Source organism: Nyctereutes procyonoides, unplaced genomic scaffold (genome assembly GCF_905146905.1).
Source record: "Nyctereutes procyonoides isolate TBG_1078 unplaced genomic scaffold, NYPRO_anot_genome, whole genome shotgun sequence".
NCBI lineage: Eukaryota > Metazoa > Chordata > Mammalia > Carnivora > Canidae > Nyctereutes > Nyctereutes procyonoides.
In genome coordinates, this window is record NW_026575134.1 from 25,395,079 (window position 1) to 25,410,865 (window position 15,787).

Consider the following 15,787-nt stretch of genomic DNA (forward strand, 5'->3'; position numbering starts at 1 on the left):
CATGATCTGAGCTGAAGTAGACGCTCCCCACACACACAGCCACCCAGGCACCCGGGAATAAGCAGGAGAAAGCCATTGTGATCTGGGCCGAACCACGGACTGTGTGTCATAAAGGAGCCGGTGGGGACTGATGGCCACTCACCCTTTTGTCTTTCAGCACCTGTTTCGTTCCCATGGAGCGCGGGCAAGAGCACAGGCGGCTCATCGCAAGGGGGCAAGCACCCTGGGCCCAGGGCCTGCCTGCAGCCTAGAGCCCCATGCGCGGGAAGCGGGCTGCAGAGCACAGGGCTGAGCTGTCGCAGTGGGCCCGCACCTTCCCGTGTCCCTGCGCTCTCAACAGGGGCGACTGTGAAACTGGACTCGTCGGTAACCCCTCCGTCAAGTCAGGCTCAGAACCCGTCAGGCGTGCGCGGGCCTGGCCTAAAGCAGAGGGACGACCCCCGATGTGATGGCAACAGGCCCACTCTGCCCGCCAGCGCCGCACCCTCCAAGATCTCTGGTAGCTGCTCTCACTTGCCACCGGCTGGTGCGCTGCTGGGCCAGGCCCTGAAGTCAGCTCCCAGGAGGCCTGACATCTCTGAGCTACCCAGAATACCAAAGGTCAGAAGGGAGGACTGTGGCAGCAGACGGGCGGATGCGGCCCCCACCAGCGAGCAGCGCGTGGAGATCCCCAGCTCCTGCATCAGCCGCCTCACGGGCAGGGAGGGCCCCGGCCAGCCCGGCCACGGTGCCCGAGCAGAGGGCGAGCCCAGCAGCAGGGGCCCACAAGAGCCCCGGCCACACTCAGGGGGTGGCTCCCAGTCCCCCGCCTCCCTGGGACCCTCGAAGGGGAAGGGTGTCAGCTCGACGTTTGAGAGCTTCAGGATCAATATTCCCGGGAACACCGCGCATTCCGGCAGACTCTCCAACCCTGGCTTTTGTAACACGTTCCGGCCTGTCGACAACAAGGTGCAGAGGAAAGAGAACCCCTCGCCCCTCTTCTCCATCAGGAAGACCAAACAGCTCAAGAGTGAGATCTACGACCCCTTTGACCCCACAGGCTCCGACTCCAGTTCTGCCGGCAGCAGCCCCGAGCGCCTGGGCTCTGGCCTCCTGCCCTCCGAGATCACTCGCACCATCTCCATCAACAGCCCGAAGGCCCCAACGTTGCAGACTGTGCGCTGTGTCACCTCCTACACAGTGGAGACAGTCTTCGGGGCTGAGCCCGAGCCCCCGAGGGGGCCTTCTTCCGGCATGCTCAAGCTCCGGGGCGAGAGGGCTCCCGAGGAGGCCTCCGACCTGGAGCGAGAGGGGCTGGGCCAGGGGGCTGCTGAGGGCCGGGGCTCGGCCTCCCAGGCGCAGAGGCCGTCCCCATCCGAGCCGTGGGAGGACAAGGACCAGCTACCCTGCAGTACTTTCTTTGGCTCCGAGGAGCGGACAGTGACCTGCGTGACTGTGGCAGAGCCAGAGGCCCCACCCAGCCCGGACGCGCCGCAGACAACCACCCACAGGATCGTGGAGCTCAGGTCCCCGTCCTGCTCCCGCTCCACGTCCAGCTCCCGCGGCAGGAAGAAAGCCAAGAGGAAGCGGTCCTCTGCCAGGGAGCACCGGAGGACCCGCTCAGGCTCCCGCTCGGGCTCCCACTCTGGGGACAGGAGCTCACGGTCTGTGTCGCCACCGGTGGGGGAGGACCACCCCAAGAGGCAGCAGACCAAGTCCCGGGGCCGGAGGTCTTCTAGTGACCACTCCAGCAGCCGCGAGCGAGCTAAGCGGAAGAAGGCGAAGGAGGAGGGCAGGAGGAGGAAGAGGGACTCCTGGGGTCACGGCCGGTGGAGGTCCAGGTCCCGCTCAGGCAGCCCAGGGAGCTCGTCCCATGAACGCAGGGAGAGCAGGAGGAGGAAGCGGAGGCGGTCGGGGTCCAGGTCTCGGGGGAGGGAGTGCTCACCCGCCAGCAGCCTGGACAGAGCCCGGAGACACCGGCACCCGAGGGAGAGGAGCCGGGAGCGGCCTCGCATCAGGTGGGGCTCCCACGAGAGGAGGAAGCGGAGGTCCAGGTCACCGAGGTCGCCGAGCACGGAGCACAGGTCCCGGGAGCACCAGCGGCCTCGTTCCCATGAGAAGCGCCCGAGGCCTCGCTCCCCGGAGAGGAAGTTGGCAGCCGCTCCCCAGGAGGAGCAGAAGCCTGACAGGGAGCAACCAGCCAGGCCGCTGGCCTCAGTGGGAGCGGACGCCTCACCGGTGGGGGCTGAGACCCACAAGGCGGCTGTGGAGGTCCCAGCTGAGTGTCCGCCTGAGGACCTTGATTATGGGGACTCTGTGGAGGCGGGGCACATCTTTGAGGATTTTTCAAGCGAAGTCTTTCTCATGCAGCTTGATGACATGAGCTCCCCGCCCTCCCCGGAGAGCACGGACTCCTCCCCAGAGCGAGACTTCCCACCCAACCCTGCTGTGCGGCCTGCCAGCCAGCAGCAGGACGCCAGCCTGGCCGTGGCTGTCATGCGACAGGAGGTGTCCCTGATCCATGGCGAAGATGCCGCACAGCCCCCGCCCCAGGCGCAGGGCCCCGACGAGAAGCCCCTGCTCCAGCAGGATGCAGCTGGGGCCAGCCCGGTGCCCAGTGCCCTGGGGAGCCAGGCTGTGGGCGGGGTGCCCGTGGGGAAGGAGGAAGGCCCCTCGCAGACCCCCTTGCTGCGGGCCAAAGCCCTGGTGAAGAGAGTCACCTGGAACCTCCAGGACGCAGAGAGCAGCACCCCTGCCGAGGACCGAGGCCTGCGTGAGTAGGGGGCTCCGGCGGGCGCTTGGGGGGCCAGTGGACCAGGGGGTGTGTGAGGATGGCCCCAGGTGACCGCTGGGGGGTCTTCTCTCTGGGTGGCAGCGTAGGCCGTGAGGCAGGGTGGTGGCTGTAGCCTGGCCCGTGGTCCTTGCTGCTGGGATGCTCCTCTGGAATTTTCAGCCAGGAAGCAGCTTCTGGCCCAGAGTGGCCACGGAGCACCCACCTCCCCTGTGTTGGCCCTCAGGGACGCCGCTTCACAGGCCTCAGAAGCCCCGGGAAGGGGTCTGGGAAGCAGAGGACATGGGCCCCTCAGTGGGCTTCCAGCAGACATCCTTCTCTGAGCCCCCTCCTCCCGGCTATGCGCTTCCAGAGTCTGGCTTCCCTGACGCTGAGCCCTCTCAGGTGGGTGCCTAGGCCGGAGGGACGTGGTCTGGTGCCCGGCCACATGGGTTGTGCCAGGCTGGGGCTGAGGGACTTCCCTCTCTGGCCAGGGCTGCTCCTGCTGTGGGGCCGGGAGCGCCGCCCTAAGCTGTGTTTTCGTCCAGGTTTATACGTCCAACCTGCCTCCCGCCCCAGCTCTGCCCATGAGCCTCCCGCCCTACGCACCGGCCAGCCAGCCCACGGTGCAGTTCATCCTGCAGGGGAGCCTGCCCCTGGCCAGCTGTGGTGTTGCACAGAGCCCGGCCCCCGTGCCCACCTCCCTGGCCACGGCCTCGGAGCCAGCCGGCCACTCCACTGGCTCCAGCAACTCCGAGGAGAGGACGGCCACTCCCAGGCCTGCCGCAGAGAAGGCCAAGAATGAGGAGGTGAGTCCGGGCCCTCCCTGCTCGGGGCCGGGCCGTGTGCAGCCCTGTGTGCAGGCGGGGCGGTCACACGCGTGTGTCCTTGCTCTCAGTACATGAAGAAGCTGCACATGCAGGAGCGGGCAGTGGAGGAAGTGAAGCTGGCCATCAAGCCCTTCTACCAGAAGAGGGAGGTGACGAAGGACGAGTACAAGGACATCCTCCGCAAGGCTGTACAGAAGGTGGGTGTGGGTGGGCAGGGCGGGGGCCGGGGCAGCATGGTCACGTCCTGGCTGCAGCCAGAGGCCACTTCCATCTTCCTGTCACAGTAGCTCATAGGTGCTCGGGAAAGGTAAGCACTGGAGTTTGGGAGGGGACGGGACCCACTGTCGCTTGTTCCGTAGGCGAAGTAACAGAAGGTACGTAACGCACCACGCTTGCAGGTGGGAAAGCAGGAGCCCGAGACACTGATGGTTCTCAGGCCCAGGGCATCAGGGCCAAATCCGTGGCTCACGGGCCACAGTCTCTGGCTGGGAGACGGACCCTCAGCCGCCGTGTGAGGCAGGCACAGCGGGGGATGTCAGGCTCTGTGTCCTGTGGTCCCTGTGGGGACGTGTGGGTCATCTGTGCCTCTCCCCTCCCCCCAGATATGCCACAGCAAGAGCGGGGAGATCAACCCCGTGAAGGTGGGCAACCTGGTCAAGGCCTATGTGGACAAATACAGACACATGCGCAGGCACCGCAGGGCCGAGGCTGGTGAGGAGGCGCCCGCCCAGGGCCCTGAGAGCTGAGGGCGGGGAGAGCGGGGGGCGCTGGCCCCCATCCCCGAGCGATTCTTTTGGGAGTGGCAGAAGCAGAAAACTCTGAAGACACCCAGCCAGCACTCCTGCATTCAGGGTTCTGTGATCACACGTGCTCTGTGCACCGGGCCTGCTCACAGTTTAAAACTGGACTTTTTTATATGTATATTCTAGATACACACTGTTTCCATTGTGTTCTAATTTATCAAAAATGGATTATCTTTAGAAACTTCTTGATTGACTCAGTACTTGAAAGGTGAAGCCTCTGGCGATCGGGAGGGGCCTGGGGGGTGGAAGGAGCCCCCGACTCCCCTCACGGGTGCCCGATGTCCTGCCCTGTGTAATAAGGGAAGGCCACTCCCAGCTTTGCTGTCGTGTGCTGTAAAGAACGCTCGTGCCTGCTGCCTCCCAGCAGGCAGCGCAGTGCTTGGATTGGAAGGCGGGGCCCTGCGCACAGCTGGGTCGGCCGCTCGTGGTGCCCACCCCCCAGCACACCTGCCAGGAGCAAACACCTGCTGTCCCCAGAGCGTTTTTGTATTCTTTGAGTAGAGTTTGTTGGCTCTAAAGCGTGTGGCCTGTTTCTTCATGGTGAAGATAGAGGAGAGCGGGTTGCACGGGAGGCCTGAGTGGGAGTGCGTGCAAGCGTGGTGGCGTCCCTCCCCAGGCCTCAGGGAAGTAGGGTGAGCCTCAGTCTGTGCTGCCCTCTGAGCACCCGCCCCTGGTCAGGACACCACACATCGGTTCAAGTCCTTTTTATTGGCTGGGAGAGCAGCCCGGCGCTCAGGCAGGCGGCTCTACCTCCATGAGGAAGTGTTCCAGGTCCTCGTAGAGGCTGTTGGAGCTGGACAGGCAGAGGCCGAGGCTGCTGCTGTCCAGGGAGGACACCCCTTCTCGCTGCACGTACTCCAGGTGCGCCCGGCACAGCCGTGGCTCCAGCTGCGGGGGAGGGGGTGGGCGGAGGGTGTCGGCAGGCTGGCCGGGTGCTGTGCACGGCCTTCCCACAGGACCCCGTGCCTCACCTTCACCAGGACCAGGCTCTTCTCCTTGGGCCTTCCAGCCGACAGGTCCTGCCCAAAGCCCAGGTAGATGGTGTAGTATGGGGAGCCCCGACGCCGGCGAGCTCGGAACTCGGCCATCTCTGCAGGACAGGACCTGGTGAGCAGGGCCCGGTGGGACGGGAGGGGGCGGGGCAGCATTGGCCCCGGGATGGACACGTAACTGACCTCGGAAGAACATGCTGAAGTCGAAGATGGGGGTGTCCTGGTTCCTCTGCAGCAGGCGGGGGGCTGTGGAGGGGCTAGCTGAGCCCAGGGGCCCTCCCACCTCCCAGTAGACCTTGCATTTGCCCAGGCGCCGGGCCCACAGCCCCGGCCCCCGTAACTCCAGCTGCAGGCCAGGGGCCACGTGTTGCAGCAGCTTCTCTGTGTAGTGAAGCTGCTTCTGGTCCGCGAGCTTGGCCGGGCTTGGGAAGGCCACGCAGTGGGGCTCGGTGGCCCTGGTGGCCAGGCTGGGGGGCCCGTACAGGAGCACAAAGCTTGGATGCCACACCACCTCCTGCAGCACCGTGCGGCCCTTGTACATGATGGTCACATCCAGGGCCCTGAGCTCTGCCTGCAGTCCTGGCTGTGAGCAGCCGGGCCTGGCCAGGACCTGCCCCCCCGCCACTGGGGCGCAAGGCTCCACCTCTTGGGGGGGCTGCCACGGCTCCGAGGCTGGGCCTGTATCTGGAAGGAAAGGAGGGCTTGACTGGCACCTGGCCCCCCAAGCCCTCCGTCCTTCACACTCCCACGGGCTCCTCTCACCTGTCATCCGGGCCTGGTGCAGGACCTGGGGCTCAGGGCTTGGGGCCATCTCTGCTGCCTGTGGCTGGTATGGCTCCATGTCAGGGAGCTCTGGGCCTGAGCAGCATGACAATGGGCACAGCTGTGGCTTGCACCACCTCTACTGCACATCCTCCTCCCTCTCCATGAGGACCGTGCTGTCCTCCCTGCTCCCCCCCCACACACACACACAGCCCTGCAAGGCAGAGCACCCCCATCCGGCCAGCCTCACCAGAAGCGCCTGGGGCGATTGCATCCACCCCCCATGCAGCTTCCAGCAAATGGTCCTCCAGGCAGCTCTGCTGTAGGGCCTGGAGCAAGAGGTCCTCGGCATTGCCAGCTTGGCCCAAAGGGGCGCATGGGGCACAGGGCTCAGGGCTCAGCCTGTGCCCCAGCCTCTGGCCAGCATCTCCTCCCAGGCATGGCCTAGGGAGCCCACCCTGCAGGGAAGACAGGGCCAGCATAAGCAGCTCCCCAGCTCAGGGAGGAGGGCAGCCCCCACCTGGGAGCACGAGCACCGGGGGCAGAACCGGCTTACCATCAGCGGTGGGGCGTCTTCACCCGCCTTCTCCCCGTGGTTAATCGCTGCAGCTCCTGAGGGAGAATGGGGTGAGACTCGAGTGGACACGGTGTGTCCCTGGGTAGGCCCTCAGAGCAGGGTGGCCCCACCACTAATCCACCCCAGCAGGCCCAGTCAGCTCTCCCCGCCGTCCCCAACCACCTGGCACCTGCCTCTCCCACGTCTGTCTCAGAAGCCGGAGCCTGCCCCAGGGATGTGCTCCGGTACAGAGCGAGGTCCCAGCACCCTCGCTGCACTGTGTCGGGCCTGAGCACCTGGCTCCCCAACCGCGGCCCTCCCGTGGGGCTCCTCACCTCTGCACCCCGGCTCGGGCTCAGTGCATACACTTTATGTGGGTCAGTGGGGTCCCCGGAGTTGTCTTGGAGCATCACGAAGCGCTGGGTGCTGCGCAGGGCACAGCGGAAGTTGGTTTTCCAGCCGGCGCGGAGCGCGGCCTCGCAGGCCAGCTGGTCACGGCCACCGCCGCCTGGCGGCCACCTGCCTCGGGCCACCGCCCAGGCCTGGGGAGGGGTGAAAGGTGTGAGCCGAGGGCCCGCCCGCCCGCAGCCCCCCTGCCCGCCCGGCCGCGGCCTACCTTGAAGATGAGGGCGTCGGCTTCCCCCAGGTCCTTGCGCGCGAAGTGCTTCCAGGGCACGCGGAAGCGGGTGCGGCCGGCGTCCAGCCACCGCAGGCCCTCGTAGCGGCCGCTGCTCACCTCCCCCAGGAGCCAGTCTGCGAAGAGCGGGCGCGGGGCCCCCCTGCGGGCGGCGGCCGGCGGTCAGGGTGCGGGCGAGGCCGGTGGCCGCGCACCCCGGCGGCGGGCGGGCGCTCACCTGTCCGCGGGCACGGCCATAGCCTGGGCGCGGGCGGCGGGCGGCGGGCTGCTGGGGCGGCGCGGGCGGTCACAGGTGCGGGCGGCGCGGCCCGGGCGGGAGGGCGCTGGCGGGGCCCGCGGGGACCACAGCGGCACCGACGCCGGCGCGGGCGTGCCCGGGGACGGGAAAGCGAAACCGCGCGCGCCTGGGAAAGCGAAACCTAAGCCGCGGGGAGGCCTCGGCGCTCGCGCCCCGGAGCCCCGGCGCTGCGACCCCTGCCCTCGGGCCCGCCCCGGCTCCGCGGGCCCGTCGCCGCCCGGGCTGTTCCCGCGCTGCACGCGCCGGGCCTCCGAGCACCTGCGTGGTGGAGCTTCGGGCCGGGAGATGCGTCTCGCCGGGAGGCGGGGGACCGGCGCCTTTATGAGGCCAGCGTGGGGCGGGGGCGGGCCGCGGCCGCAGGTGCAGCCTACGGCGTCTCGCGCTGCGGCGGAAGGTTCCCACGTGTGTTGGCGGCAGTGCAGGCTGCCGGGTGCCGGCCGGGCCGCGCAGGGGCGGCGGGAGGGCCCCAAGGAGCACCCCGCCCCCACAGAGGCCGGACGGGGCAGGGGGTCCCTGGCAACCAACCGGGGCCTCAGCTGAAGACCCCACACAGAACCAGACTTTTTTTTCCAGGAAAGTGGGTGTTGAAGGAGGACGTGGGGCAAGTGGCAGCCCTATAGTTCAGGTTCTCTTTTAGTGTTAAGTAGAGGGGGCCCAGAGTGGAGCCCACTGGCCGGTCCACAGACGGAAGTGCCCCGGACTCCGGGCCTGACCCCGGGGGGGTCGAGTCCCGCATCGGGCTCCCCGCGGGGAGCCTGCTTCTCCTCCTGCCCTTGTCTCTGCGTCTCTCTGGGTCTCTGATGAATAAATAAATAAAATCTTTAAAAAAAAAAAAACGGAGCTGAGATCAGAGTGGGATGCTCAACCAACTCGGCCATCTAGGTGGCCTCTTGGGATTATTATTTTTTAGGGATCCCTGGGTGGCGCAGCGGGTTTGGCGCCTGCCTTTGGCCCAGGGCGCGATCCTGGAGACTCAGGATTGAATCCCACTTCGGGCTCCCGGTTCGTGGAGCCTGCTTCTCCCTCTGTCTGTGTCTCTGCCTCTCTCTCTCTCTCTCTCTCTCTGTGTAACTTTCATAAATAAATAAAAAAATTTAAAAAAATATTTATTTGAGAGACAGCTGCAGACTGGGGGGCTGGGGGCGGGGGCAGGCAGAGGGAGAGGGTCCCCAAGAAGACTTCTCCCTGAGTGCGGACCCCCACCCCCACCCCGGCTGGATCCTGGGACCCTGACATCACGACCTGAGCAGAAATCCAGTGTCCCCAGGGAACCGACGGAACCAGCCAGGCGCCCCCACTCGGTGGCTTTTGGATTATTTTTTTTTTTAAGATTTTATTTATTCATAAGAGACACACAGAAAGAGAGAGAGAGAGGCAGAGACACAGGCAGAGGGAGAAGCAGGCTCCATGCGGGGAGCCCGACGTGGGACTCCATCCAGGGTCTCCAGGGTCCCGCCCTGGGCTGCAGGCGGCGCTAAACCGCTGCGCCACCGGGGCTGCCCGGCTTTTGGATTCTTAATGAGAATTATCCAGACAAGAACATTCACATGCCCCTAAGACTAAGACATTTGGAAGGGCATTGGGGATGCCTTTTCATCAGGAAAAGCGCGGAGGACCCACGAGGGTCAGGGAGGTCCCCCCCCTGAGGAGGCCCCCAGAGGGGCTCTGTCACCCCTGCGGCCGCTGCGCCCCGCAGGCCCGGGACCTTGCCCTCCAGAGTACTGTTCCCGAGGGGGGCCCCTCGGCCCCCAGGCAAAGAAGGGGGGCCCCCGCCGCGCAGGGTGCGACCGCGGTCACACCGGGAGAGGAACTTGGGCCGCCAGCTGGCTCCAGCCCGGAAGTCCCGCGGAGGCAGGTGGTTTACGGGAAGCGGGACGCGGAGCTGCCGGGGGACGGGGGGGGGGGGGCGCGGCCGAGCTTGGACACTGTGACTTTATTGTGCGCCGGGGCGCGGGGGGCGGGGGGCGGGGGGCGCCGGGCTAGACGTAGGTGGAGCCCCCGCCAGGCTCCCCGTCCTCGTCGTCCCCGTCGCCGCTGTGCTCGCTGCCCGAGTCGGGGGCGCGGGCCGCGTTGGGGGCGGGCGCGTTGAGGACCACCACGTCGGCCTCGGCCCCGATGTCCTCCCCGAACCACACGGCCTTGTAGCCGCCCTCGTCGGGCCGCCGCTCCTTGGTCAAGATGGACCTCACGGCGGCGGGGCTGCCTCCATCCCGGGCCGCCTCGGGGGCGCCGGGGGCAGGGCCCGCGGCTGCGGAGCCAGAGGCCTCTCGGGGCGCGGGCTCGGGGGGCTCGGGGGGCCCCGCCCGCGTAGGGCCGGGGGAGGCGCGCAGAGCCGGCGCCCAGTTGGCCTCGTGGGGGTCCGAGAAGGCCTGGTTGTCGAAGGCCAGCGCCTGGTGGTCCTGGCGGGGAGACGGGGACGGTCAGGGTATCACCCAGGCCCTGGCCCGGCTGGGGCTGGGACTGTCCCCGGAGCCGTCCCGGGGGACAGGGCCGCGGGCTGGCCCTTCCTTTCCTTGCTGTGTCTGCCTCCGCACTCCGTGGGCTGGGACGTCCGCCGGCCCCCCCTCCTGCCCTCCCCCGTGGGCCCTCGGGGCTGCCCCCACCAGCTCAGGCCTCACCAGGGCTTTTCCCGAGCAGCACTTGAGCCGCCCGCCGAACTGCCTGTGGCCCAGGATAACGAGGGCGATCAGAGCCAGGAGCAGCAGCGCGCCCAGCACCCCGCCCAGGGCCGCCATGTCCACCGCGGAGAAGCGCCGGTCCTCAGCTTGGCTTTCCGCGGGTCCTGCTGGCAAGGCCACTGGCTACTGCAGGCACCCGGCACCCCCGCCGCCCGCCCGGGCTCAGCACCCCCTGACGTGACAGCTGAGGCTCTGGTGAAGGGCACTACTCACCCCCCGACCGAGGAGCTGGCTGCTCCCAGGGGCCGTCGGGGAGGCCGCGCTGCAGGAGGCAGGGCGGGCGGGCGGGCGTCAGTGCCCACCAGCTCCCAGTGGAAGCCAGGGGTCCAGCACCCTGGAAGGCCATGAAGGCAGTGCTGGGGCCGGTACACGGAAGGCCTGGAATCGCGGGGTCCCCCGGACCCCGAATCTGGCTCCCGCCCCATGCTCCGGACACCTTCCCCGGTCTGCCTAGTCGGGGGCACCCGGGGCCTGTCCCTGCCCGGCCCAGAGCAGGCTGTCTCGGGAGTTCACTGTCAGCGTGGTCGTGCTGGGCCACCCCGGGCAGACTCTGCCCTACCGGGACCCCCAGGGACCACCCCGAGGGTGACTAGGGTAAGCGGGAGGTGCTACCTGAGGGCTGGGGGGTCCTGCTGGGGTCAGGGGCCAGCGGCTGAGAGGTTCCTGGCTCCGGTGTTGGTGTTGAGCCCCCGCTGGGTGAGGCTGATGGGAGGGAGGTGCTGGTTCCCACACTGGGGGCCCCCCCAGGCGTAGATGAGGCCAGTGGCCTCAGAGTTGTGGTTGTGGGGGGATGTGGGCCAGCGCCTCCCCCAGAGCTGGTCGTAGAGGGTCCCTGGGAGGGCCCCGGGGGCCTGGGGGCTTCCGAGGTAGTGCTGCTCGAGAGGCTGGTGGTTCCTCCAGCCCCTGGGGGTGTGGGGGTTTCTGGGGGCCCTGATGAACCTGGGGGGCCAGGGACAGGATCCGGGCTCGCCTCTGTCCAGCGGACCCGCCCCGGGGAGCCCCCGCCCCCCACCGGGGCGAGCAGCCGGGCTCACCTGTGGGGGCGGGTTCCTGAGGCTCCAGCACCTGTATCTCCAGCACAGAGCGGGCAGTGCCTGCCGTCACGGTGTTCATGGCCTCAACCTGGAGCAGAAGCGGGGCTGGTCCCTCACACGCCCCGCCGTTGCCCCCCCTTGGGGGTGCCCCCCACCCTTACCTCTGCATAGGAAACCCCCTCTTGGGTCAGCCGGGCGGCGGTCCGCACGATCTCGCCATCCATCCGGAAGTCGGTGTTATTGGTGATGCGATACGTGATGGCGGAGTTGAGGTCCTGGACACTGTGCAGTGAGCCCTGGGCCCAGGCTGCCCCCCGATCCTCCCCCCACAGAGGGGCTGGTGCCTACCGGAAAGTCGGGGTCCTGAGCCCAGACCCTCAGAGGCAGGGAGGGGCTGGCTGCATCTCGGACCTCCACGCCCACTGCAGAGTTGCGCACCACGGTGCCATAGTAGCGGCTCTGCAGGAACTGGGGCACGCTGCCGGTGGCACTTCGGGCCTCGATCGTGACCCAGGTCACCGAGTAGCGGGCGCCGTCTGACTGCTCACCCTGGGGGTGGGGGAGGCCTCAGCGACCAGCAGGTCCTCGAAGCCCCGGCCCCATGGAGGCCTGGCCAGGGTGCCCACCTTGACCAGCAGCGTGAAGGTCTTTGGGCTGGGGACGCTCCTGGTCATGGTGAGGTTGCCCGAGTCGGCGTCGATGGCAAATGTGCCATCATCTTGTCCTGCGAAGATAGGGGGAGGTGAGGCCTCTCGCTCCGTCCGCCTGAGGTCTGGGGCCCCCACTGGCTCTGCCCACGGGCAAGTCCCCCCGGGTCCAGGATGCAGAGGCAGGGCTCTGGCGCGCACTCACCTGTCACGATGCTGTAGAGGACACGTTGGTTGACGCCCCGATCCCCGTCCACGGCGTAGATGGGCCCCGGACGCAGGACAAGGGGGGCTGGCTGCAGGAGCAGGGACAGGGGAGACACCTGGGGCCGCCAAGTGGGGCCCAGCGCAGCCCCCATTCCCCACATGGCTGCTGAGCATGCCCCGTAGGGGTGAATTTGCGCAAAGACCTCGGATTGATCTGAGCGACGGGGCCCCAGGAGGGACAGGGAGCGGTCACACAGAGGCTGCGCTCGGTACACGAGATCGGTACCGTGGGGGCCTGGAGCCCGCGTCCGCCCTGCTGCTCCCGGCACCTTGGGGTGCCTCTTGGGGCAGGCGGCCCACTTCAGCGGGTCCCCAGGGGCTCTGGCCCGGCCGCAGGGCCCCGAGCCCACACTCCCCCCGCCCCCTCCACCTCCAGTACCAGTCTGTGGCCTGTGGGGACGGCCCCCTGGTACTCAGCGTTGATGCAGACATAAAGGTCTGAATAGGCACAGGGCAGGAACCAGGGGGGCCGGAGGTCAGCGGGCCGCACATCCAGGACCAGGGTGGCTGTGGCCGTATGGCTGGGCTGGGCGTTCTCTTCCTGTGTGTCCTGCGGGAGCGCAGCGGGGGTCAGGCCTGCGAGCGGGGGCTGGGGGCAGCGGGGGGCGTCCCGCCTGCTCACCCGCACCAGCAGCAGGAGGCTCATGCTCTGCCACTTGTAGAAGTCCAGGGGCCGGTCCAGCCGCAGGGCAGGCAGGTTGGTGCCCAGCAAGGAGAAGAAGCTACCGGCGCCCTGGGGAGGCGGGGGGAGGGGCGCGACTCAGCCTGAGACCCTGGGGGACACGGAGAGGGGCTGCCGACGGGAGGGTTTGGAGTTGGCGTGGGGGTCAGGGACACTGACCGGGGTCACCTCTTGGAGGGTGTAGAACAAGACGTCATCCTTGTCGGGATCTTGAGCCTCCAGTTCCGTCTCAGGGATGACAGTGGTGTTCACTTTACTGTCCTGGGGATGGAGGGGAGTGGTGTCTACACCCTCGACCCCTGGTCCCCCAGGCCAAGGCCCAGGCCACTAGCCCTGCTCTGAGGCCCCTCGCCCCCCACCCGGCTCTCACCTCAGGCACGTCCTCCACCCTGAGTTCAAAGGGGAACTTGGGTGGGTTGTCGTTGACGTCCAGCACAAACACAATCACCCTCAGCTGGGTCACCTGCGGGGACACGGCCTGAGCACCTTGCATCACACACACGGGCCGCCACGAGCCCGGGGGCGGCAGGTGCTCGGCGAAGGACTTGGCTACCGGCCGGGCTGGGGCGCCGCCAATCCCAGGTGAGAACCACGGTGAAATGAGCAAATCGCTTCAAAAATAATTCTCGAGGAGAAAGGAAGAGAGGAAGGGGAACCCATAGGTTGAAAGAGGCTTGGGACGGGCACCCGGCTGGTTCAGTGGGAGGAGGGGGTGAGGGGGTGACTCTTGATCTCGGGGTGGGAGTTCAGGCCCACATTGTGGGGAGAGATTGCTTCAATAAACACACTAGAGAGGAAGGGCCGGAGGGGCAGATGCTGGAGAGAAGTAGCTGGCGGCCTCTCTGGGTGGGCCTTGCTGGCGGCTCCGTGACTGTGGGGAGGGTGGGCATCGGGGGTCACGTGATGCCCACGAGTCCCTTTGCAGATGACGACAAAACCGGAAGGACCGGGGACCGTGGGCAAGCCGGCAGGTGCGTGGGGGCCGGGCTTGCAGCTCAGGACAGAGTGGTCAGGGGCCCCTTGAGAAGGTGGTCCTGGAGCAAAGGCCAAGGGGCAACAGCGGGAGGCAGGTGTGCGTCTGGGGAGAGGGCTCAAGGGCAGCTGGAGTGGCCTCGGGCTCGGGCACCCGGCGCTGCCCGCTGCCCGGGGCGTTTGGCCTTGCCTCTGAGTGGGAGAGCAGCCGGGGCGCTGGGCGGGGATGCGCCTCTGGCTGGGCCCGATGGTGGTCCTGCCGCACTGAGACTGCACTGGCTGAGGCCGGGAGGGGAGCAAGCAGCCAGCTGGAAGTTTCCGGAAGGGAGATGCTGGTGGCCAAGGCCCTGGTTGGTCTGGAGTCCAGCTTCAGGCAGAGCCCACGGACTTGACGATGGAGAGAGGTGCGGGGAGGGGGTGGGGTCGAGGGAACCGGCTGGGCGAGGTGCCTCTGTGCTGGGGAGTCTGCACCTCGGGGCAGTCTGGGCGGGAGGAAGTGGGGGCGCCAGCCCAGGAGCGACACTTGGAAACCACACAGGGTGAGGTCCCCAGGGCGGGGCCCTGGACCAGTCAGAACAGAGTGCAGAGGTCCAAGCCCAAGAGCTGTGATGTCATAGGGTGGGGGCGGCGACCCAGGGGCAGGGGATGGGGGTACTCACCACGGTGTTGCCACTCTTGCATTCCAGGTGCGCCTCCAGCAGGGTGTTCTCCTGGGGGGCAGAGAGGGGCTGGGTGGTCACCAGGGTCCCCGGCGTCCACGCTTAGTCCAGGGGCAGCTCCAGCCCCTAATGGCCCTACGCCCCTTGGGGCCAGGGCGTCACCAAGCCTGGAGGCCCCAAAGGGGTCCATGGATGATGGAGGGGCCGGGCGGCCAGCGAAGTACAGACGGACCCCGAGCAGACAGACCCCGAGCCCGGGACAGCCCCGGTCTGAGGAGCGCGCCCGCTGTTCAGCTGCCCCATGCGGGGCCCCACCCGGCCCCCCCGTCTGCACCTCATAGTCAGGAGTCACGTTGAGAAACAGCTCAGTCCCCTGGATCCGAAAGGCGAAGGGGGTGGACGATGACCCGAGGGTCACCTGCTGGCCCGCAGGGACGTCGATGTGAACCAGGGGCCCGCTCTGGATCGTGTTCTCCTGGACCTCGAAGATGTTGTTGCTCACGGCGCAGACTGGAGAGCGGGAGGGGAAGGCTCAGTGCCCCCCACCCCCCAGCCCCCGCCCCCCCACCGCCCCCACTGCCCCCGCCGCCCCGCAGGTACCCTGGGCCCGCGCTGTGGCCACCAGCAGCGGCAGCAGCAGGGCCCAAGCCCCCATCTCCGTGGGCCGCGCTGCCCGACCCTGTGCGCAGCTGGCTGCCGGGTGGCGGCTCAGCGGGCAACCTTTGCCCCGCCAGGCACCGCCCCACGGTGTGATCCTTTACAGGCCTCAGCCTCCAGCAGGGGGGCTCCCGCCGGCCGGCCGCCCAGGCCTGGCCAGCTGCCTGGAGGGGGCGTCCCGTGGTTGCCCACCGGCCCTGGGCCACGTGCGGGGGCCATAGCCATGGGGGCTCCCGGCTCGGGCAACATGGGCCTGCACAGGGCCTGGGTTGTGCTGGGTGGGCGCAGCCGGGCAGGGGTTGGGGGCCCAGGCCTGGCTCCCGTGTCTGCTGTACCCACCCCTCCCCCCAGCCCCGGCCACCCCTCCCCTGGGCTCTCCTTCCAGAATCATCTTGGAGCCAAGTCAGACCCTGGGTGTTCCCTCCAGGCCCACCTCCCCTCCCTGCACAGTCTGTATCCTGGGGTCGCCCCTGCCTGTGCTGGAAACACCCCACTTCCTCCAAAGGCAGGGATGGGGGCAGCAGTGCTTTTGGAGGCTGCTGGGAGCTCGGTGGGGAGCCCGGG

General features: G+C 67.7%; 3 protein-coding genes across 14 annotated transcripts in view; 1 reads left to right on the forward strand and 2 right to left on the reverse strand.

The window, feature by feature from the left end:
• PHRF1 (PHD and ring finger domains 1) overlaps positions 1 to 4,563 on the forward strand; it is a 28,540-nt gene extending 23,977 nt beyond the window's left edge. For all 7 annotated transcript variants that reach the window (XM_055300858.1, XM_055300863.1, XM_055300864.1 and 4 more), the window contains 5 exons: positions 158 to 2,752; positions 2,997 to 3,154; positions 3,298 to 3,558; positions 3,648 to 3,776; positions 4,182 to 4,563. In XM_055300858.1, coding sequence (XP_055156833.1) covers positions 158 to 2,752; positions 2,997 to 3,154; positions 3,298 to 3,558; positions 3,648 to 3,776; positions 4,182 to 4,325 — 3,287 coding nt within the window. In that variant the 3' untranslated portion in view covers positions 4,326 to 4,563. The remainder of the gene's footprint in view (positions 1 to 157; positions 2,753 to 2,996; positions 3,155 to 3,297; positions 3,559 to 3,647; positions 3,777 to 4,181) is intronic.
• A 140-nt stretch (positions 4,564 to 4,703) lies between these two features.
• Positions 4,704 to 7,897, reverse strand: IRF7 (interferon regulatory factor 7). Its single transcript, XM_055300918.1, has 7 exons — positions 7,547 to 7,897; positions 7,309 to 7,471; positions 6,698 to 7,234; positions 6,387 to 6,594; positions 5,558 to 6,232; positions 5,354 to 5,472; positions 4,704 to 5,270 (listed from the first exon to the last, which is right to left on the reverse strand). Exons 1-7 carry the CDS (start codon positions 7,564 to 7,566, stop codon positions 5,115 to 5,117), a joined length of 1,878 nt encoding a protein of 625 aa, XP_055156893.1. The 5' UTR covers positions 7,567 to 7,897; the 3' UTR covers positions 4,704 to 5,114.
• A 1,046-nt stretch (positions 7,898 to 8,943) lies between these two features.
• Positions 8,944 to 15,274, reverse strand: CDHR5 (cadherin related family member 5). Of its 6 annotated transcripts, none has more exons than XM_055301037.1 (15): positions 15,167 to 15,274; positions 14,901 to 15,076; positions 14,567 to 14,617; positions 13,306 to 13,398; positions 13,095 to 13,196; positions 12,876 to 12,986; positions 12,633 to 12,803; positions 12,192 to 12,282; positions 11,966 to 12,063; positions 11,688 to 11,888; positions 11,501 to 11,614; positions 11,340 to 11,427; positions 10,918 to 11,007; positions 10,246 to 10,409; positions 8,944 to 10,026 (listed from the first exon to the last, which is right to left on the reverse strand). In XM_055301037.1, exons 1-15 carry the CDS (start codon positions 15,219 to 15,221, stop codon positions 9,607 to 9,609), a joined length of 2,025 nt encoding a protein of 674 aa, XP_055157012.1. In that variant the 5' UTR covers positions 15,222 to 15,274; the 3' UTR covers positions 8,944 to 9,606. The 6 variants fall into 6 exon arrangements, with proteins under 6 accessions (XP_055157012.1, XP_055157011.1, XP_055157010.1 ...); XM_055301036.1 differs by having other exon boundaries at positions 10,246 to 10,412; XM_055301035.1 differs by having other exon boundaries at positions 10,918 to 11,244.
• Between the last annotated feature and the right edge of the window lie 513 nt (positions 15,275 to 15,787).

Coding starts and splice junctions, on each gene's coding strand:
- IRF7 (XM_055300918.1), bottom strand. CDS start 7,566: ATGGCCGTGCCCGCGGACAG. Junction 7,472..7,546: donor ATGGCCGTGCCCGCGGACAG/GTGAGCGCCCGC, acceptor CGCCGCCCGCAG/GGGGGCCCCGCGCCCGCTCT. Junction 5,473..5,557: donor CTTCAGCATGTTCTTCCGAG/GTCAGTTACGTG, acceptor CCTGTCCTGCAG/AGATGGCCGAGTTCCGAGCT.
- CDHR5 (XM_055301034.1), bottom strand. CDS start 15,221: ATGGGGGCTTGGGCCCTGCTGCTGCCGCTGCTGGTGGCCACAGCGCGG. Junction 13,399..14,566: donor GCAAGAGTGGCAACACCGTG/GTGAGTACCCCC, acceptor GTGTCCCCGCAG/GTGACCCAGCTGAGGGTGAT. Junction 11,245..11,339: donor TCAGGAACCCGCCCCCACAG/GTGAGCCCGGCT, acceptor CTGGCCCCCCAG/GTTCATCAGGGCCCCCAGAA.